This window comes from Pezoporus occidentalis, unplaced genomic scaffold (assembly GCF_034315485.1).
Source record: "Pezoporus occidentalis ecotype Australia unplaced genomic scaffold, CSIRO_AGI_Poc_V1 ctg57, whole genome shotgun sequence".
Taxonomy (NCBI): Eukaryota; Metazoa; Chordata; class Aves; order Psittaciformes; family Psittacidae; genus Pezoporus; species Pezoporus occidentalis.
Window position 1 is genome coordinate 1,025,289 of NW_026915910.1, and position 23,393 is coordinate 1,048,681.

At 40.3% G+C, this 23,393-nt stretch overlaps 1 protein-coding gene across 4 annotated transcripts in view; it reads left to right on the forward strand.

The window, feature by feature from the left end:
* Positions 1 to 23,393, forward strand: part of KLHL29 (kelch like family member 29) — a 404,582-nt gene that overhangs the window by 138,434 nt on the left and 242,755 nt on the right. For all 4 annotated transcript variants that reach the window (XM_062638410.1, XM_062638407.1, XM_062638409.1 and 1 more), the window contains one exon: positions 11,601 to 11,906. In XM_062638410.1, the coding sequence (XP_062494394.1) occupies positions 11,646 to 11,906 (261 nt within the window). In that variant the 5' untranslated portion in view covers positions 11,601 to 11,645. The remainder of the gene's footprint in view (positions 1 to 11,600; positions 11,907 to 23,393) is intronic.

The following is a 23,393-nucleotide window of genomic DNA, read 5'->3' on the forward strand; positions in this document are numbered from 1 at the left end:
AGGGAAAACTTACAGGAACAACAAGTATCTGTTGACCTGGGGGTCAGCGTGGAATCTCGGGTCACCTGTTGCACGCTGAGAAGCTTACTGAAGAAAGAGCAAAATCCATGAAATCATTGCATTGCTTAACCATGCAGCAAAAAGTCAGAAGAGAACAGGCCTCTTCAGATTGTATTTAGTAACCATGAAGATCTTGCTTATAGTAGTTGCTTTGCAACACACAGCATTTTGCCCACCGTCCTCCCTGCTCCTCCTCTGAAAAACTTCCTCTGATCTAATCTGAAGGTAATTGCATGCTCATGAGCAACTTTCTTCATTTTTCAGCAAACCAGACAAAATTGTTATAAAAGCAAAATGCAGATTGTTTTGCTCCACATGTTTATTGATAGGCCAGGCAGGATCCATTCTGAAAGATGCAAGGGTGGGACAGTAACAAATAAGTATGTGATGTATCCAAATATTGAACTATCTTCTGCTGCATTCCTGTAAATTGAAGTGACGACTGTTGCTGTTAAGTTTGGCTTTACACATATATTTTGCTGGTATTGACATCTACTGGATAAATTCGCTACTGGCAGGAGGAATACACTCTGTTTCAAAGAACAAGAGAGTGCTGTTGCCTTTCTCTTGGGAAGCTTGCACTGCACAGCTATGTCTTGCAGAGTCATATACCCTTACTGCTTCCTTTTTTGCTGTTTTCTTTTTGTTGTCTCCTGTTTCCAAAACAGTTGTGTGAACAAAAATTGAATTTAAAGATAGTAAATTGCAAGCACGTTTGGGCAACAGGCTGATGAAACAGCTGTAGTCTTGCTTTCATAGAGCTGAATTTTTCTGTTTTGCCCAAGGCAGTAAAGGGAAATTAGTTTATTAGTTTCACTTTGGTCACTGGTGAATATCTTCCCCCCCTCACTAAAATAACACTTTAATTCTGCTTGATTTGAAATAATTGACCGATCAGGAATAAGGCATGTGAAGGGAGCTTCCAAGACTGAATTGCACTGTAGGCCTGGAAGATCAATTATTTGGGAGGAGAGCTGAGGCACTGCAGCCTTATATTACACCTGCCTGTTTATTACACTTGGCCTAAGGGGAAAGCAATGCACCATTCTGATCTGTTGCCTCGGAGAAGTACAGATGTAAAAGGAATGCAAAATAAGGGAACAGCAAGTTATTTTATTTTTTTTTTAATGTTAATACATTTTGTATTGATATTGAGGACATTTGAGTAAACTCAGCTTCTAATTTATAGAACAACATATGTATTTTTCCTTCTTTCTATGCCAATATTCTTTGCTAAATTCAGTTTATTTTTTTTTCTTTTTTAGCTTCCCAATAATACTTGTAGTGATTGACTGGTAGCAGTAGCACAAATACTTAGTAAAATTAGTCCCACTGGAAGATTACTCAGATGCTACAGCTCTTCTTACTCCTCCTTCCTCTGTTCTTTCTGCCTAGTTGAATGATTTCATTTTAAGAAAAACGACCTGAGGCACAGCAGAGAGAGAAAAAAAACAGAAGTTGCAGGAAAAAAACAACTGATGGGCTTGTGCTTTGGCTAATCCATGGAACAGAAGTGAGGCCAGATGTTTGCTATACAGGCATTTGGCATATAAGAATCTCACTACAAGACTGCATATAGAGTTTTTGACAGCTGTGGTTGGATGAAAATGGATGATTGCTACTTGGGATAAAATGCAAACATTTTGGCCAGTGCTTGCGAATCTAGGGGATTTAAAGTTGTATTCTTAACTAGATTCTTGGTATTCTTAATCCATATTGAGCAAGTGCTTTCCAAACATGATTTGATTTCTCTCTGTAATTTTTAAAGGTTCTAAATCACCTAACATATCTTAAGAGAGATATGGTGAGTGGTTCATGCTTCTGAGAAATGAGCTGATTCTCATTTGATTGTGTTATTTCTAAAGCAGCTAATTAAAAGCTTCAGACCTCTGGCTTAGAGAAGGTAGGTTGCTGATTTACTGCATTCAGCAAGCAGTCTTCATCCAGCAGTTGAAAAGGTAAACCACGAGTCACTGGTGGCAATTTGAAGTGAGAAGCAAGAAAGGGTGAAAGAAGAAGTGATAACAGGGATAGCTTTTAAGAGGCAGAGGAGCAAGCTGAGAAGCAGTTAAGTTTGATACTGGGACTGGTATTAATTCATTAGGATGGTGGGACTGTCCCTCTAATTCTTGAAGCATTGCCTTTCAAAACAAAGCAAAAATAGCAAGGGGATGTAAATGATACTTACTCCATTGAACCAACTGAAAATAAAATCAATCCATTTTATGAAATGTGGTTAGGCCACAAGAGGTGATGAGCTGTGGCTGCAGATGGACAGATAATGTGGGCTCTGGCCAACTTCAATGACATACACTGCACCAGGAAGGGAATTTAGATTTGAAAGTCTCAAGTGTCTGCCAGGTGACCAGAAGTCCAATATTTCCAGCCAGGAAAAGGGGCATCTGGTACTAATGCTACAGGTGCCAGAAACTGGAAAACCTGTAGTTATTCCTCTTGATATAGGGAAATTGCATAGTCTCTGGAAATTCAGTTTCTTATTGCAGGATTGGGATAAACCGCACTGTCCCTCCTCAGCGTGAAGTGAATCATGTGAAAGCCTCAGAGGTTCATGGATCCCTGTTGATATGGATTGTGCTAGTCTAATGTGCAGTAGATTTAATGTTTTTTGTTTTTTTCTTCTGAAGCATTTTGCATTTAATAATCACTTTTTATATACCAGATGCTTAGTGACTGTTTCTTGCTGTAATTGTATGTGTGGTCATGATTTTGGGGAGATACAGATGTCTTCTTTTAACAACATATGTGTCAGAAAACTGTATGCTCAGAGGTCATTGGTCCTGGAAGAGAAATTTTACTACTTCCCTGGTTCTAGTTGAAGCTTTTTAAATGTGAAGAGTAGTAGAGGTAGGATAACCCAAAAATATCCCCAAGAAGGAATTTTGAAGTACAATTTCTTTATTATACAGTTTTGCAGTGGAATCTGTGATCCAGAGAGCTTATGCTGGAAAATATACTGCATTTAACCCTTTCATTGTCAAAGAGCTTTCTCCTCTAATAGTTTTGACTGATTGATTGGTCTTCCCCAAGGGCTGAAAAACTGAGAAGGGCAGTAAATCAAAGGAAATTTCTCCTGCCTTGCCCAAATGTAATTTGAAGACCTAGTCCCCTCCTCCTCCCTTCCACAAGAAACCAGCCCCAAAAGAGTGAAGATCCTGTTAATTAAATTTTGTGAGATCTAATTTGTGACATTTGGCAACACTGACGGTGGCTTATTCTACATTTCTGCTTTATTAACTATGAAGTCTTAGGCAAGATTAGGTATGTCAGGTCCTGGCAACCACTTAATGGATTCTGAGAAGATGGCTCGTTTTCCCAGAAGAAATCTGTTTGTGTCCCTGTCTCCCCTTCTCCACCTCTCCCCAACCAGCACCTTTGGACCCTGGCCACTGGCTGACATGTAGCCAGCCCCAGTGCTGAGAGTGGGTGTGCTGGCCACTGGTCCTGCTGTGTGAGTCTGCACAAACCCTCCACAAACCAGCCTTTAGCATAGCAGCTATTGGCATTATTTTTCTTTTGTTTGCTTTTCATGCTAATGAGATAATTTAATTAGGAAAGTCAATGTTTTGGGCAGTGTTTTGCAAGCAGGAGTGTTGCAGAGGAACATTATGTGTTTCTTTCTCCCCATTTTTTACAAGGCTGGGTTCCAGACAGTGCCGGCCACCTGGGACTCTGTAGAGATATCTGAGGAAGTTATTATGCCTTTGTGTAAAGTTCTGGTGGATTTTCATTTATAAAACCGCTGTGCAACATTCCAGTTGCGTTGCTGCAGAAGGGGCCTGGAAAGCCCAAGAACCTGCAGCAAACTGCAGCTAGAATTGATTTTTGGGAACAGAGGGTGGTGAGGGTTGAGTTCCGCTCTGGGCTTTTTAGGGGGAAGGTGGTTTGAAGCAAGCCGATGGGGAGAACCAGATAAAGTGGGAGATCTTACCAGTAAATGCCTGAAGGGAGAGGAATGGAATTAGGAATTTTCTACAGATACATATCCTGAAACAGTCTATTTTGACATATTTTCTATCAATTTATAATTGACAGTAAGTGCACTGAAGGATGTGGATAAAGACCATTTCAAAATAGTCCAGGATTCTTGGACTTAGAGAGCTGCGGTTGTTCAGCCGGGAGCAGAGAAGGCTTCAGGGAGACCTTAGATCAGCTTCCAGTGTCTAAGAGGGGCTGACAAGAAATCTAGAGAGGGACTTTCTACCAGGGCCTCTAGTGACAAGACAAGGGGGAATGGCTTTAAACTGAAAGAGGGATAATTTAGATTAGGCACTAGAAGGACGTTCTTTCCTCTGAGGGTGCTGAGGCACTGGCACAGGTTGCCCAGAGAAGCTGTGGCTGCCCCATCTCTGGCAGTGTTCAAGGCCAGGTTGGACAGGTCTTTGAGCAACCTGGTCTAGTGGAAGGTGTACCTGCCTATGGCAGGGGGTTGGAGCTGGATAAGCTTTAAGGTCCCTTCCAACACAAACTACTCTATGATTTTGTGATGGGGACTTCCCCAGAAGGAAACTCCTGCACCTGATGTAAACCCATGATTTCGTGTATGTCCGAATTTCGCATGCAGCAGGGTTCAAGATGGGACTGGTCTTCATCTGTTCAAAAAGTGTCAGCATCAGGACCACGACACCTCTGGTCCTCAGTGGATTTTTCTCACCCTAGCAATGCTTAGGATCAGTGAATTGCAGGATATGTTATCTATTCCACTCAGGTTGTTAAGGGATTAGCATTTGAAAGCAAATGACGAAATATAGGAAATGATCACATTGAAGATAAATTTCCAAGAAGCTTAATAACAAAAAATACACATACAGATACTTCACCAATTCCTTCTTTAGGAGGATCATATTCTCACAACTTGGAGAGAAGGAAACCAGACTGGTAAGGTAAGGTGTCACTCTCACTGTGGCTATTTTTTATTATTGTTGTTCAGTTGGATAGGTCTGGTTTACCTATTCACTTATCCAAAGAGATTTCCATATCTATTTTAAGTACTCAGAAATAATAAGTGTACAGACTTTTCTACAGTATTTTAAGACAGAGAACCAAAAGAATATTTTAAGACATGGAACTGAAAGTCTCATTTATGCGCCCTGCATAGTGAACACTGTCCTGAGGAGACACTGTTGTGTTGCCTTTTTTTTAGTACATCTCAAAGCATTACCTCTTCCAGCATATATTTGGAAAATTAAATCCTATATAATCTCTTAAATCTACTGCTGCTTTATCACTTGCAGGGGTAGGATTTGGGCTTTTTTTTTTCTGTGTTTTTTTCTGGTTTTTTTTGGGGGGTGGAGCTGATTGTAGCAAAGCAGCTCAAGTCTCTGCCTTGTCTTGGGTTTTACAAGAGCTTTATAACCGTTTGCAGGACTAAAGGGTTTACGAAAGTAGACCTTGCTTGATAATAAAGTTGTTTCCTTGTCCCTCAAATATTTTTGGGTCTTATCTTTCTACACAGCTGCTTGTAGTTCAGCTTTACAGAATCTCTTGATTGGATTCCTGCTGCCTTTTGTCTAACAAAGGAGCCTTTCAATGAAGTCACCCAAATGGAAAAAAAAGAAGTTCAGTAAAAATTGTGCAAATGGATTAGTCAGATCTATGTAGGCTTATAACAGTGATTCCATATGGGTTGAAGAAGGTCTTTGTAGGTTATAAATAATGTTGAGCTCTAATAAAACGTTTTGGTTTTCACATTTCCAAAGTGAAGAGCAGCTCCTGAAGCTGCAAGGTCTACTGGTACCCTACTTTATTTTTTCTTAAAGACTTATTTACATGTGTGTATTATGGGTGCATGTATGACCTTACTACTGTGTTATATCCAGAATTTATTGTGACACTGATGTATTTCAGTGTGATTTTGGTGCCTTGTGCATAAATTATGTCTTCAGTCCTATGCTCAGGACGAGGTGATTGTGTCAGTATGCTCTGATAAAACTGCATCCAGTGATGTTTTCCCTGCAGCGTATATCTGAAATCATTCAAGTTTAGGTACTTAGACATCTTCTTTATCAGTTACAGTTCTTCATGCTAGATCTGATTACAGCAAATCTTTCTTTTCTTCCTTGTCTTTTCTTTTTTTTTTTTTTTTTTTGGTGTGGATTTCATAAAATACTTAGGCTTTATATGCACTTAACTGCATTTGAAGCTCTGTAATAGACTGTTTTATCTGTGCTGCCATTCATCCAGTCTGAAAACACATAGGGCTATTTAACTGCTTATTTTAATGTTACAGACTTTCTTATTTTCTTCCATTTCCCTAATGGCCATCTATCTACTTCCGCTGCTCTGTCTCCCAGCTTCTCTCGCTGATCGTATTTCTCTAATGTTATTATTTAAAAGGTAAATTTAGAAACAAATGCTTACCCAGGAAAAATTTAAATTAAAAGGTTGACCTTTATTTTTGAATTCACTTAATGAAGTTGACTAATAGTTTAAGAAATCTGATTCTCTATCTTCAGACTGGCTGAAAGCCTGGTTTTCTTTATATTTATATCTGTGAGGACAAGCATTTTAAGGAGACCTTGACTAGATAAGCATGGAGAGCAGGGAAAAGGCTGCTCTAAGGCTCGAGCCGGACTGTCATTTAGAACAGCATGAATAGGAAGCATTTTTTCTGCAGAACAGTGAGTGCTTTGGGCTTGGGGGAAGGAGGGCTGTGTTTAAATGTATCAAGCATAAAATAGAATGTTAACCACTTAAGTTTAATAAATCTGCAGCAATAATCTGTTTGAACTTGGTAAGAGGCCCGTAGTTAGCATGATGCTATCTCAAATGCCTCTGGTGGTTTTCTTGCCTCTGTGTATGTGTGTGGAAGCAAGGAACAAAGGAGCTTGCATAAGAGATACGGTGAAAAATGAGTACCAGGAGGAAGGTGGCTTTTCAACTAAGAAGGTAGGAATATTTCCAAATGGCCAAAGTGTTCAGGGTAACTTTGGAGGCTGGCTGTAGGCACCTCTGTAGGTTCCTGACATTTTAGTCCTGAAGATGCTCATGTTCTGTGGAAAAACTTGCTCAAATTTTGTTGTTGAGCAAGCTGTTTGTTTGAGACATTTCTAAAACTCTTGGTCATACATAAAATTATTTTCTCTAGCAGGGGTATTCTCACATATTACTTTCCCTCAGGAGTGATAGATTTAAAGTAATTTCTTTTTACGGTCTTTCTCACCTGCTACATTGCATATTTTGGCCTTGAAGGACTGGGGAAGATGCCTGTCATATTCCTCAGAAGGGCTTTCAGTATTGTTTCATTAGTCTGTTACTTTTCCCTGTTCTACCCTAACAGGCCCATCTTGCTGTAAAATAAATTATGGTGGAAAGGGTCCTGTCCATGTATAATCCTCGTGCCTGGCTCCAGAGCACTTTGCATGACCCTTTTCTGAAACCTGTCTGTGTTTTGGTATGATTTTTGCAACTCACAGACAGGATTCAGTCTCTGAGGACTGAGATAGGCATTTTGTTGGCTTTGCCATATCACTAAATCTCATCTCAGATTTGTCATGGGATTTTTATTTTCCTCTGGTTGCTTGATCTCTCTTCTGTGGCTTTTTAACGTTATCCACAGCCCTACCTTAATACCAGTTTGATCTTCTTTTTGCTTTGAATTTATCAGTTCATCCAGTAACAACTATGGGTTTCTCTTCTCTTCTTTTTAGCAGGGTGCGGGAGGTTTCAGTCCAAAAGGGGTTTTGTTCCTTTTGGCTGCACAATAACTTCCTTTTGATTCCATGTGACAAACAGGAGCACACGTTTCCTTTCTGGTTGAGATTAAAATTGCCCAGCTACTCCAGTGATTATGTCTTGAGTAGAGAGTGAGGGAAGGCCTGTCTCATTGGTACCACCTTCACGAGATAGTATGTCAGCTGAATTAGCTGTGCAGTGATTTTCAGGACTAACAGCATGCAGTATGCCTCCTCCTGGATTTCTGTTCTGAGACACACAAATCATACGTTCTTCTTGTTGCTGGTTACGTCTGTGTTGTGTGTTTATAGCTCTGATGTATGGTAGATGTATCTAATACAGCTTTAAGCTTATCTGATCAAGAACTGTCTTCTGAACGTGGCAGTTGGTAGCTTCATGTTAGCTGAAAAATTGGCCCCAAAACAGAGGTTGGTAGATCTGTAATTAGCCAAGGTTTGCTGGGGCTGTAACTTTGGTGCAGACAGTACTGGCAGTTCCCCAAGTCTGAAAAACAAGGTAAAAACCTTTCTCTTCCTCAGTGCTGTTTAGGTGGACCTAAAGAGAACCCTCTTCACTCTGTCTCCCCAACAGAAGGGGTTTTTGTTGTTGTTTATTCTTAAAAAAAAAAATAAATCCAAAAGACTCCATCCATGTCTAGATAATTTTAGCCTAAAATCATGTATTGTGGAACTGGTGTCAGCTGTGTTAGGATGAAAACACTCATGCATCTTTGATTGCAGTGACTGCTGTCCTCTGTGCTGTTCGTGTGTGGTTTCCACTTGCCTCTGTAACTGCCATTTCTCAAGATGGTTTATGCTGCCCTGTGTCAAGTTCTGTGCAGAGGAATGTGGTGATTATGCTTGGCTCAGGACACACTTTGTTGGAGAAGTTTTTCTTTATGAGTACAAAATATGTTTAAAGCATTATTATTATGATGATCGTTGACAAAAATAGTCTAGACAAAGCATAAACTCTGGATCCAAAAATACATTTAAAAATTAGTTAGCCTGTTCACAAACCATTTCTTACCTCACCAAGCAGCTATTTATGAGAACATTTTATATTGGTTCTAATTTTATACAATTAATAGCAAGCACTAGCAGCTGAATACTCATTTATTAGATAGTTATCGCTTCTGTTTTTTCTGCACATCTTGTGGCTGTCAGATATCTTTGTACCCAGCCAAAAATGACATGTTGAAGCAAGCAGGGTATATTTAATGCATTGCGTAGAAAAATCTGTGACATTCAGCCCTGCCTTTTGTTTTTTATTGGAAATAACATGAAATACAGTAGCTGGACAAATAAGTGAATTTGCTTGTGAAGAGGGGGTTGAGTTTTAAGTAAACTTCTTAATGCGTGGTTTAGTCACAGGCTTTTTTCCTGCTTGTTATTGACGTAATTGCCTGTCAGTCTCATCTGATAGTAGAACTGCTGGGGGCATGGTGTCTTGGATCATGTGGCAAAAACTGCTAGCTATTGACTTATGTGCATGTGTGCTTCTGCTCTCCGCTGAATTAAATGTCAGATATACTTGAGCGTGTGGGTGGGAGGGGGATATGTGATTTGGTTCTCTCTGGTTGACTTGTCAAGAAGTACGCTAATACAGCTAATGGAGATCCTTGAGCTTGGGAGGAGAAGAGCATTCCATTGACAGCCCCCATCCAAACAGTCAAAAAAGATAGCTTCATTCAGTGGTGGAGACCATGCGGATTTAAAAAGAATTTTTTCCAAAGGCAAGGAATAATAACGGATATTTTTGAAATTACAGCTTGCAGTTCATCGTCTCCCTTTTTGCCTGGCTTTTCAAAAGGTTCATAAAACTAAAGGAAGGGAAATTATACCTGTGGAATTTCTAACCTTTTAAAGACACTATCTTTAGGTACTGATTTTATTCTGAGATGGTTGCCACTACAGCAAAAACTTGCTGTCTTCACTCTACTAAACCAGAAGTTTGTGTTTTCTCTATAGCATCTTTCACAGCACTTGTGTCTCTGGTTTTTGCCACATTCAGTATATAGCTGTCATGTCTACATGGTCCTCTGGAAAATATGAAGTGAGATTTCTGAATTAACACATCAGATGGCCACAAAAATACAAAAATGAAGAACCTAAGTAAATATTAGTGAATCATCAACCCTCAAGTCATCAAGTCAAATCTTACATGAAATTCTACCAGAACAAATATATCTGACTCTGTTGGATTAACAGGAATGATAATTTTGTGGTCAACTACTACAACACTGCTGTGTGGTCCCAATATACGCTCTTGCTGGAGGTGTTACTCCTGCAGAGGGGCAACATAACCAGCACAGAGGCAGCTTCTTGGGAGATTTGGTTCAGCCTTTTGTTGAAGATTGTGGAGGGAATTTGGTTTTTTTTAATACATATCTGTATTACTGAATTTTTACCTGAGGAAGAGTTTTCTGTGTCTGAGGCTGGTAGATCTCTGGTGGACCAGGTGAGCATTTAATTATTTAGTCATAATAGTCAGGTTTGTTTGCCTTTTTGGTTTTATTTCTACCAGACGAATATCTAACATTGTTGATAGGTGCACTGTTTTATGCCACTTCTAAATTATGTCTCTTTTAAGTAGTTTCTTATATTGAAGCTTCTAGGTGAGCTTGGTTCCAGCTCCCTCCTCAGACATTATAAGCAAATGAGGGTTTTGTGTCTAAGAATTTATATCTAAGAATTATCTGTCCATTTTTCTATCTAAGAATTTTTGAAGCAAGATTGGCTTCAACTGACCTGATGGTACTATTACAAAGAACTTACTGGATCATATGGTGCAAATAAAATAAATCAGATGCTGCAGTAACCTAGATATTATTTATTTATGGGAATAAATATATTTAGCATTTATTTATACTGTTCTTCAATTCCAGATGCTGTAAACTTTCACTTACTCTGATCTCAGCTGGGAAAAGAGCGTTGTTGCCACCATTCTACAGGTTAGGAGACCTTGGTAGGAAGGCTGATGTAGCTGCTCTAGGCTACATAACATATGAGAGCTAGGATTAGATGTTGGGAGTCTCAGTTCCCAGCACTGTGTTCAGGCATCTTGCTCCTGCCAGATAAAATCAATGGATAACAAAGACTGTGGAGTTAAGTAATGATAAGAACAGGATGATCACACAAACCAAGTTGGTCATTTGATCATATTAGGTATATTAAGTGTTTTAAGCCTAGCCAAAAGCACAAGAAGAGACGGGACATGTTGGCCTGCCCTGGGGAGCAGCCACACTGTGGAGAGCATGGGTGTCACAGGGTAAAGCATTCTGTAGGAGCTTCAAGTGTGGAGGTCTAGCAAAAAGGAGGAGAAGGGGCTGTGTAAAATGATACTTGGCTTTGAAAATGGAGAAACAATGGCTAGATTTGAGAGGTAGATTTTTCTTCCTGTGATGTTTAGGTTAAATATTTGGTCACACTTCAGGTGCAGAAAAGAGCTGCAGAACTGATGATTGCTAAGAAAACTCCAAGACAGAGCTCTTGGAACCATTTCCTGCTATCAGAAGATTGAATGATGATTTTCATCTAACTTGGCTTTTCATGTTTTGTGTGCTATTGCTTGTTATACTGGTGGAGAATTTGAGCAGATTGTCTTTCCTCAGGTCTGATGGACTGGTCTCTCTACCACATGCTTGTAGTTGTCCAAACTCTCGTTTGTGTCCTGAATTACCATGTACTACAACATTGCTCTCTTCCTCCTGACAGTTAGCTGGGAGAAGGGGAGAAACTGCTCTCCTAAGCAGAGGAGGCATGGCAGGCTCTTGCCCTGGTGCTTATAGAGTACATTTGCTGTGCTGGGACTTTATTCCTAACACGCCTTTGGTTTTAACCTTTCAGGCAAGCTCTCGTGTTCCCTTTGAGAAGAAGCTGCCCTCCATCGAGATGTCACGGCACCATAGCCGGTTTGAAAGAGATTACCGGGCTGGGTGGGATCGCCGGGATTGGAGCTCCAACGGCACTCATGTCAGCAGCACCAACTGCAGCAGCGCTGTGAACACCAACAGCAACAACCGCCCTGGGCTGCTGCCCCTGCCCATTGTCCCCTCCCGGCTCCCCACCCCGGCCACCGCTGCCTGCACCACTGTCAACAGCGATGTGATCACGAGCTTGGTGGCCAACTCATCTCCAGCTTCAAATACCAAAGTAAGAATATAGCTCTTTCTGTTTTATTCTGGGGTTGGTGTCTTGAGGGATGTTAGAGATGGAGCTTCATCTGTTCCTTTGAAAACTGCGTGTTTGTGGTATAGCCAAAAGGAGGAAAAAATATTCTGTGGGCAATGTCTTTTTTATTCTTTTGTGTGCTGTGCATACACTAGAGTAGGTTTTTGTTGCTCTAGGACTGAGGGTTCCCATGCTCCTGAGAGTCCTAAGCAGTGCAAATGTTCCTTTCCTTTCAGCACTGCCTACATTTGGACTTTCTGTTGCTTTCCCTGGAACGTGTGGTTCCCATTTTGCCTTTGGGGATGATGTTCTTGTCTGTTGACCAAGGCAGAGCTGTGGTTGACAACAAGTGGATGCGGTTTTCATCCAGAGGGAGTGGAAAGTGATTAAAGGGCATCATTTTGGTTGAACAGCATTTTTTCTTCTCTTTAGTTGGTACTTTCCTGTAAGGTTCTCAAAGCCTTGTTCTGAGTGCAGATTGGAGTGTTAACAGTAGGACTGCTATAACCAGGCTCTCTCATTTGTGCAGGAGTGCACACTAAGGAGTAACAAAATGTTAAGCAGCAAAGAATTGAAATCACTAGTAAATCATTGGACTTTTTTTGTTCTAATATATAATTGGAGGGAAGAGGGCAACTTTTCCATTTTTTTAAACCATTTAGCGGTTTTAAATCTGCAAAGTATAAGTTGTTATTCCAGGAGAAAGTTGGGGTTTCTTTCTGCATGCAAATTCAGGTAGAACAGCTGGGGAATACAAAACCCTGGCAAACTGTAAAGGTGACCACAGCAATAGCAAAGTGAGCCAGAAGCACTGCTGATTTTCTTTTTATGATATTTAACATTTTCTTTCAACTTTGTTTCATTTTAATAACTGCAAGTGCCAAATACAGCAGATGCAGACAGAGGGAAAGGAGACAATAAAGTTATTTAAAGTAAGCCAAGAGCAAGCTGGAATTTTACTGCAGTGCCATTATTATATTGATTTTTTTTTTTTTTTTCACACTGTAGAAAAACAAGGTCAGTGCTGCAGGAGGAAACATTAGGGCTAAGTTTACAGTGTGATTGGTTTTAAAAATTTTGCACAGCATCTTAAAATTATTTTCATTTGAAAGAAGCCATCCAGATTCTGATCAAAACATATTTAGAGTTCTCCAGATGCTATCCACAGATAGATGCATTTCAATCATGCTTTGTCTGGAGATGGTTGAGGCAATTTTGGAGCCAGAGGAGTCATTTCATTTATCATGACCTGTTTTCCTGGGTCTGCTTAGAGTCCAGTGATTGTCTGGAGCTGATCAGCCCTTCTCCCAGATGTTCAAAACCATTTTGAAGCGTAGCAGTGCCATTAAACCATGTGTTTACTGGGGGAGAGGAGGCAGGAACAGCAAGTTAAATGCCTTTTGATCATATGCTCAATGTGAACTGTCCTCTAAATTGCCTTATTAGACAATTTTCTGATGACTTTCATTAGTAAGAATGTTTTTGGCATGAACAGATCAAAAGCAATAAATAGGCTAGAATGGAGGTAACATGAGACGCTTTTTATTCTGAGAACTGTTAATCAGCTGTGTAATCTCTCATAAAATAAATGTTTAGAAATACATACAGTCTTTGTCCTAGCCTCTTCTGCTAAGTATCAGCTGAACAACTCTAAAAATTCAAAGTTGCTTGTATGGAAGGGGAAAAAACTTTGAAAACAAAGTGAGTTAGGATGGACAGAGCTGCAGATAATGGTGCCTAGCAAGCTTCAATTCATGATGTGGAACAGTGTTAGAGAAAACATCAGGTGCTCCTACATACTTGTGTTCACCCTGCCTGACTGTGTCTCTCCTTCACACAGAGCAGATTTACACGTGCAGTTAGCAGTGTAACCAGCCAGTGCCTTTCCCTTGTAGAATCCAGCTAATGGTTAGGCATAAAAAATTAAATGCATATAAATAGGAAATCACAAGTGAGAAGAATGATGTGGTAGCTTGGTTTATTAAAAAAAAAAAAACAACAAACAAACAAAACAGGAATGTGCCAAGTTGCCATGAGCTGCAGAGTTCAGAGTCTTTGCTCTGCATGCAGCCTTTTTGTGAGCACCTTTATGGCGTACAAGCTCATGGGGCAGGTATCATTTTAAGCTGAATTTCTTAGTTCTGTTTTGTGGTCAGGAGCGGGATATTTGATGGCTTACCTGCACTTCTGCAGTCTGAACCTTCCCCAGCATTCTGGCAGATGTCATTAAGTCACTGGCAAGGGAGTGCCCCACACAAGAGGCAGCATGTTGAGTAAAGTATCATGGTGTTACAGAGCAAGAAGATGGAGAACCTTGTTCTCCTTGGCTTATTGTCCAAGGATATGGGTACAGCCAGCACTCCAAACTGAGGACAGAAAGGACTTCCTGTTTCATCCAATTACCAGTTTTGACTTTAGCATATCTTCCTGATGTGGTTTGAAGATCTCAATTGTAGAGGCCAACGTCCATCTCTCTTTGTTCTGTGTTCCTACAGATTAATTATCATCCAAGTTTGGGGTTTTCAATTTGTTTTGGGGTTTTTTATAAACCATTTAGTCTGTCTTCACACTTGTGGTCCTTGGTTCCTCTAGTTTCCTGGTGTTTGCCAGTTTTAGTAGTGTCCAAATAACTATATATCTTATCTTTTGTATCACGTCCATTCTTTTGCCTTTGAAAATATGGGTACCAAAACCATATGCATCTTTTCAGCATCAGGCTTGCCCTTCTTTTCCCTTGTATTTTTTTTTTTTTTAATGTTTCCTCAACATAAAAAGGGCACGGAACTGTTGAAACAAGTCCAGAGGAGGGCCACGAGGATGGTCAGGGGACTGGAGCACCTCCAGTATGAAAGCAGGCTGAGAAAGTTGGGGCTGTTCAGCCTGGAGAAGAGAAGGCTGTGTGGAGACCTCATGGCAGCCTTCCAGTATCTGAAGGGGGCCTATGAGGATTCTGGAGAGGGACTCTTCATTAGGGACTGTAGTGATAAGACAAGGGTAATGGGTTAAAACTTAAACAGGGGACGTTTAGATTAGATATAAGGAAGAAGTTCTTTACTGTGAGGGTGGTGAGGCACTGAATGGGTTGCCCAAGGAAGTTGTGAATGCTCTGTCCCTGGCAGTGTTCAAGGCCAGGTTGGACAGAACCTTGGGTGAGATGGTTTAGTGTGAGGTGTCCCTGCCCATGGCAGGTGAGTTGGAACTAGATGATCTTAAGGTCCTTTCCAACCCTGACTATTCTATGATTCTATGATTCTCTAGCATGGCGATAAAATGTGCTCCCTTCCTTTGTTCCTATATCTGCACAGTTAGTAATTGCTCCAGGATTTTTGCCAAAGAGCTAAGTCAATAGTTATTAAAAATATATATAAATGTTATCATCCTCTATTACATGTTATCAAACAGAGTCATAATCTTGTTAAAGACTGAAATGAATGAAGTCTGTTCAACAAGGTCTGTCTTCTGGATACCTGTATTTGTAGGCATTGGTCATATTCCTGTCCTTCAGCTCCTGCTTAACTGAATCCTAAAGTAACAAATTCAAAATGGAGGAAAAGCTTTTCTCTGTCATGTAACTGGGTTGTGAAACTTACTGCATTGGTGATGAAATTCATAGGTAAGTGGTTCTAAGGACCACTAGACTATCTAATCTGGATGAACCATTTGGTATATACATTATTATGTAAATGTCTGTAAGATTAAAGACTTCATCCAAAGTTATGTAATATGAACAGAAAAAGCTCTGGAAGGGAGAGAAAAAATTGATCAAATTAAATGTTGGAGAGAGGTGAAACCATCTTCAGAGGGAAGCTTAAGCTATATAACTATGAGGGGGTTGGGTTTGGTCTATGTTTTTTATGCTTCTGGAAGAGCTTTTTACGTCTTTCTGTGGAGGGCTTTAGAAGGGTTTTATTACTAATTATTAATGTGTAGAAGAACTAATTATATTTTGAAGACCTTTGAAATTTATTCTCAAAGCATACCTGTAACCTTCTTAGCACAGATGCTTTGGTACAAATCACACTTAGTGGATCTGCCACATTTAAGTAGTTATGGATGTTTGGTCTGAGTTATTTAAATAAAAATAGCTGTATTTTCCTCAGCTTTATTTTTGCTGAACAGAATGACAGTGATACTTTGCACTGCTGTAACCCATTTCATCAGAGGCTGCCAGAACACATCAGAAAAACTGTTTAAACCTCAATAACCTCTAAGAAATAGTTTAAGATTGAGCTCCCAGTATACCAACATGGAAACTGAGGTACTTGGAGGTAGTGATTATTGGGTTTTCTGTGCCACTGTGAGCAAAGTTCCAGCTTTTTTACTCCATTTGGCTTTTCTACCCAGCTGCTGTATCCAAAGTGTTGGGCCACAAACCAGCAACCAGAGTCAGCGCAGTTTGAAGGGATGAGTTCTTTGATGGAGATACGTTCTCAACCCCTTGAGTGCCTGAAGTAGTCGATAGGAGAGTGCAATTCCTGCCATTAAACTGTCAGGTTCAGATCAATTTGTTGCCCTCTGGGCCCAGCCATGTATGATGATTGAGCTTTGGTTTGGGTTTGTCTGTGTGCAGTGGGGCTGTTGGTTTTTTTCCAGCAGTGAGGTTATTTGTTGGTAGAAGGAAGCTATCGAAGAAACCCAGCAAGACTGCTTAAGGTATTGGCAACAAAACAGTTTAACATTCATTTAAGGATGCTGCACACCATTCCAGCTGTTTTCTGTTCATCTCAGCAGCACCTTCATTCTTTGTTTCTTTCCCAAATTATTCTGCGAGTTACTTGTACAATTTTCTCCGTCAAAGCTCCTGTATCACAGCTTCAGTTTAGAAGGGTTGTCATGGACGGTAATTTGGAGTTTTCTTGCCAAGAGATTTTTTGGTTATAGAACATTTACTTTTATCATCTCTATATTATTTTTAAATGCCTGCAAAGATTGATATATCACCAGAATCTGTGCAACACCAGGCGAGATATAATTTTTTTTTTTTCCCAACTGTAATTTTAAAAACCCTTTGCTTGGAACATAAATTGATTCTTAAGCCCCCACATATTAATGACTTGTTATTCTCAAGGTTAAACCTATGACAAGTTTTATAAAAATGGCAGTCTTTAGTTTTGGTAAGATGTTCTGTAGTTGAACTCAGGGGTATCTTCATGGTATTATGTCTCTAAATAGCATAACTGAGATGTGATCCTGGCCTCCTGTACTTAACAGTACTCCCATAGCATTTAAGACTTATGTGTTGTTGGTACTGCAGTTTTTATCCTACTGTGGTTAGCCACAGTTATGTGGGAGAGAAGACAGAGATGGTAAAGCATTTGTTAACCTCTCTGGAAAGTCAGACAAGGATTTCAGGGGGAAAAATTGCCCCCATTGTCTTTGTCTCTCTGCATTACTGCAACTAAATAGTGTTAAAAAATGTGTGGGGATGGAAGAATCCTCATGCTAAAGGAAAAACAAGTCAGTGTGTCTGAGAATGCACGGCAGAAAGGAATAAAGTGGAACAGCACAGAAATAAAATGTTATATGCTTTTTTCCTTTACAGTGCAAAAAAATGCAGTTCCCTCAACAGCAGTCTGTCGTATGCAGATGATTTGCTGTACACTGCAGAATTTGTGTTGTCTGTTCTCTTTCTCTCACTTTGGAGGTGATGATTTGCTAAGCTGGTGTATGGCTTCCACAAATATTTAAAATATTGATTAAGCAGAGGAAAAATAAACACGAATTGTTTTTCAAGTTGCGCCTTATGTTGTACATGACTAATTACACGCAACAATTTGTTCTGCAGCGGTAACTGAAATTTATGTACTTTTTTTATTATAAAACATAAGACGCTTGCATAAAGAGAGATTATTAATATTGGAATACAACAGTTGCTAGAAAACAGTCAAAACATGCAGTGATGAAGTATATAGTATTTGCTGTTCCAGCTTCTGTGTGCAAAGCTACTCTTCCGCTCCCTTGAGGGTTTGTATTGATAGCTGGCATAGTTTTTTCACCATTTCAGATAGTAGCCTATTCATTCGTTGACCTCGACACAGTGTAGCAGTCCAGCCCAAATGCTGTAGTAGCAAAAGCTCTGATAAAATCCTCCTGATTCTTTTGGCAAATTACTGTGACGATGAGTGAGGCTTCTGTTGTGGGATGTCAAATAGTGCAACTGTTTTTTTTCCCAGTTCCCATATTTTTACTTATGGATAAATTTTTAAAATGGAGTAAAGACTAGTTTCATTGGTAAATGAGATGCAAGCCCATTCCCACCTATGCAGAGACTCCTGGTGCATATGAAGCTGTAATTATGGCAGACTATAGTCTGAATGTATAGGAAATCAGCAATGCCGGGAGTACGTAACATGCAATGGGTCGTAACAGACAGGTTTTCACAAACAAGGACAGGTTTTCACTTGCACCTCGATTGCATTCTCCTGGTTCTCCAGGTTTGAAAGTTCAATGAGCTTTGCACAATTTACCTTTTGGGGTTGCACACCTGTTGTGGTTTAAAACCAGGCAGAGCTCCTTCACTCACTGTCCCCCCCTCTTCTTGCCCTCCCCCTACTCCCAAAGGGACGGAGAGGAGAATCGAAAAGAATGCAACTCCCACGGGTTGAGATAAGAACAGCTTAATAACTAAGGTATAACACAAATCACTACTGCTACCACCAATAATAACAATGATAAAGGAAATAACAAGGGAAGAGAATACAACATCTCACCATCAGCCGACCGATAACTCGCCCCCCCAGCCCGACCAAGCTCCAACTCATACCTCCTCCAACCCTGCATTCCCAGCCCTTCTGGGTAACTCCCAGTTACCTCCTGGACATGACGTGCTGTGGTATGGAATACCTCTTTGGTCAGTTTGGGTCAGGTGTCCTGTCTCTGCTTCCTCCCGGCTTCCCCTCCTCCCTGGCAGAGCATGAGGCTCACAAAGTCCTTGGCCAAACCAAAACATCCTTGTTATCAGCTCTGTTCCCAGGCCGAAAGTCAAAACACTGCACTGCACCAGCTACCAAGAAGGAGAAAAATGACTGCTACTGCTGAACCCAGGACAACACCATTTAATTAGAGTTCAGCTTCCAGTCTGTGCCTTTTGTGAGGAGTCTGCAAGCAAGGAAAGTCAGCCAAGAGTGACATTGGTGATGGTGTGTCATCACACCAGCCCAGGTAGGGAGAAATCAGCAGAGATCACCACAAAAACATAATTGTAGTATCCTCCTGGAATCCTCAAATAATTCTGAGAGTTGCTTTTGAGGAATGGACAAAGCTTGTACCAGGAATGAGTGGAGGAAACAGAGACATTCAGTCATTGACTCCCAGGATACTTTTTTTTCTTTTTGCTAATTAGAAATGGACCAAAAATCTCAGTAAATTGGGCTCATCAATGACTTCTGCTGACGTCACTATATTAAGTTACTGTGAAAAAGTTACAACTCCTGGGAGGTAATTGTGCCACCAAGGGACAAGAAAGCGACGTGAGATCAGTGATGGGTTCCAAAACTGATGTATTGAAGGCCTTGAAGTAGAGGAACCAGTTCTTCCCTTTGAACAAACTGGAGAGACGCCTGGGGCATTTTTCAGGCTCCTCTGTAGAAGGCTATTCTTAATTATCCATTGGCCATCGAGAGGGCTTAAATTGTGCTGATGATTTGTCACTTCCTCATACCGATTTATTTTAGTATTTTTTCTCAGATGTATTTTTACATATTTTTAATAGTGTAGAAATTGGAACGCACGAAATGTGGTTTTAGTTTGTCAACTTTTGCAGATACGTTATTGGACTGAAATTGGTCTGGAAGCCCTGGCAGGCTAATTAATCTGTAAAGTCATAAAAAGCTGCTTGGGTTTTTTGACTTGCAGTGCATTTATCATCTGTTGAAAGAGCTAAGAGGTCTGGCCAGTTTCTAGGCCCAGTTCCATTTGAAGATGAAAGGCAGCCTTTTTGAAGCACTAATTGACATAGCCAAATACTTACAAGGTCGCAAACATGACAGCTTTGGCTAAAGAAAAAGCAGGCTTCCTATCACTTTGATTAAAAAGTATCTTGACTTCCAAAAGGTCTAAATATCAGTAATAAGTGTAACCCAAATAAAATGTACTGGACAGGATTTAAGTGCTTGATTATGTGAAATGATTTAAGGTTCTTATTTTCGTCTTTCTTTCTCATCATTACTTTGTTTTCATGTGTTTCAGTTGTAGATTATTCATTAAAAATGCAGCAGAATATATACTTCTGCCATTCAGGAGGTGTGAGAAAATCTGTCCCAGCCTCCGGACAGGCTAAAAGAGCCCAGCTGAGAGCAAGGAGCAGTGTTTCTAAAGGTAGATAACCTGAGTTATAGATGCATAAAAGCCTAAGGTTGATTGCTGTCATTGAGAAACAGATTGGTATTGTCACCATCAAACACAGCTACAAAAAGAATTTTACAAAAAAATCACTTGTTGTTTTCCTATTATTTTTGCTGTCAATGCTTAACTTTGTCAGGTAGGCCCTGGAAATCATCTTGAAGAAAGCTGATCCTTTCTCAGCTAGATAATTTCAGATTTTGGTGTTGCATGGAGAGGGTGTATGTCAGAGAAATCATTGGGGGAGGGGATGGGTTAAGGTAAATGTTGAATACAGAGGAGCCCAATACAAAAAGTTTGTAGAAGTCTGTACAAGTGGTTGGGTGAGATGTCTCCATACCACTTTTTTTTTTTTAGTAAGTAACAGGAAAACAATGGTAATTAAAAAAAAAAAAAAAAAAACTAGTTTAATGTGTATCAGAGGAAAATAAATGGTTTGGCAAACATAACCATTTCTCAATGGCATTGGTTTCCTCATATTGCTGATTGATTTGCAGTTTTCCATTTAGAACTTGCTTTCCAAACAAATTAACCAGAGGAATAAAAAGTAAGGCAGAAATAGAAGTGAGCCAAGCTTCACCTCTCCCTGTGATTTCTATGGGCCTTGAGTTCCTGCTTGATAGGATAGTTGTCTGTGAAGCATGATAGACATAAAGATAAATGTGGGAGTGAGGAACAGTAAACTGTGCTGTCTGGCTCCTTGTACTGCTAAGCACTGCACCTGCTAACGCTGGACACAGGGTGATGCGCTCTGGGTGTACTGGGAAGCTCTGATCAACCAAAGCTGACACTTCAAACTAACATTAAAACATCACTGCCGCCCTGCCTGCCATCCTGAAAGTCCTCTGAAAAAAAGTGCCCAGACCTTTAAGAGGAGCATGGGGATCTTGTGACATGATGGCATGAAACAGAGGCAGCCTGTGCTGCTTCGACAGAGCGTTGCTCTGTTGATGCCACAGGAGGAATGCCAGGAGTCACGTTGTATCAACGATGCTGAACAAGGTGCAGATGTCTTCTGCATAAGTGGAATTATACTGACTCACTATCTTGTGAGTGGGCAAAATGCAGGCTTTTTGCCAGTGCTTGCAAGGGTACCATAGAGGAGACTACGAAAGGAATTCCTCACGCTTTTCTCCAGTTTCACACTCTAGAAGCAACTTGGACAAAGATCTGTAATCGAACATTACTTTCCAAAGTAGTATGTAGAAAAGGATAAACTTGTGGGTACCCAAGTTATTTTGTTGGATTTTCTCACAGAATTTAAAGCATTACTAAATGTCAAAATGCTGGTTAACTGATGTAACACTCTGTTCTTGGATGAAAAGGGTGCTTCTAAGCAAGCAAAATGCACATTTCACTTTATTTTGGAGGAACTGACTATTCTGAATTCTCCCAGAACTCATTTTGCCCCTTCTGTTTTCGGTTGTTCTCTGCTCTTGTCAAGCTGAAATGTATGTGATTGTTACCCACTACAATTTAGCATCACCAAACTGGTTCACTTTGGAAAACAAAGCTTGTGGAAATACTGCAGAGAAATATATTCTGTCTGTACAATGATGTTTGTGTGTAAAGCAATATGCACCCATTGTATAAATAATGAATAATAACTAGTAATAAATTCTTCATATCATAGCATTACTTCTTACTGTTTATGATCCCAGGTCTTTTATGGTAATCCTGAAACAAAGCACTGAGAAGTATGTGAATAATATTTACTCCTGCTAAGTTGTTGCATAAACATGTCAAGAAAAGGAAGCTTTTTTTGGCTGTGTAATTTGAATGTTTAAGATTATATATTGTTTATATTATAATATTATATATAATTAAAGTTATCCTTTTATCCCAAAGGAACACAAAGTGTTATTCAAAGTCTGTGCATTCAAAATCACTGAAGTAATGCATCAAGGTACATTTGTCAGGTAGCAAGTGTAACACTCCCAAAGACTATGCTGGGTATAATCTGACCACGTTCCCCTGCAAATCCATATTCTTTTATAGAAGTGCCAGTCTTTGTAAGAGGAGCTGTGTTGTACACACAGCACCCTGCAGAAGGATCCAATATTTCATCAGTGACAGAGGTGGCACAAGGATTGCTCAGATTACAAGAGCCAAGCAGACATGGCTGAAGGCCATCCTGCCTGAAAATGGAAATCCTGCACAAAAGAGTTTTATGGAAACAGGGAGAATCACAGAATGTTTGAGTTTGAAAGGGACCTCTGGAGGTCATCTGGTGCAATGTCCTTGCTCCAGCAGGCCCACCTAGAGCCAGTTGCCCAAGACCACATCCCAGCAGCTTTGGGTATCTCCAAGGATGAAGACTCCACAACCTTTCTGGGCAACCAGTGCCAGTGCTCAGTTACCCTCACAGTAAAATGGTGTTTCGTTATGTTCATAGAATCATAGAACCGTTTAGGTTGGAAAAGACCTTTAAGATCATTGCCTCCAACCATTAATCTAACACTGCCAAGTCCACCACTAAACCGTGTCCCTAAGCACATCTACAGGTCTTTTATGTACCTCCAGGGATGGTGATTCAGCCACTTCCCTGGACCGCCTGTTTCAATACTTGAGAATCCTTTTGATAGAGAAATTTTTCCTAATATCCAGTCTAAACCTCCCGTGGCACAACTTGAACATACTTTTATTGTCTTTTATGGCATTAGCCAGATTAAGGTCTAGTTGGGCTTTGGCCCTTGTAATTTGCTTCCTGCATAATCTCATGACATCCTTGTAGTCCTTCTGCATTGCCTGACCCTTCTTCCAAGGGTCATAAACTCTCCTTTTTTTTTCCCTGGGTTCCAGTCAAAGCTCCCTGTTCAGCCAGGCCAGTCTTCTTCCCTTCAGGATTAAAGTTCCCATCGAGAGCAAGGGTTAGCAATTGTGAGATTTCTCTTAGCTGCTTACAGAGTATTTTGTCTGCCTCTTCATCCTGGTTGGGTGATCTGTAACAGACTCCTACCATGTCGTCGGCCTTGTGGGTCTTCCCCCTAATTCTTACCCATAAACACTGAGCCCTTATTGTCACCACCATCATTAAATTCCAGATAGTCAAAACTGTCTCTGACATACAGGGATACCCCACTGCCTCTCCTTCCTTATCTGAAGTGTTCATAGCCATCCATTGCAGTA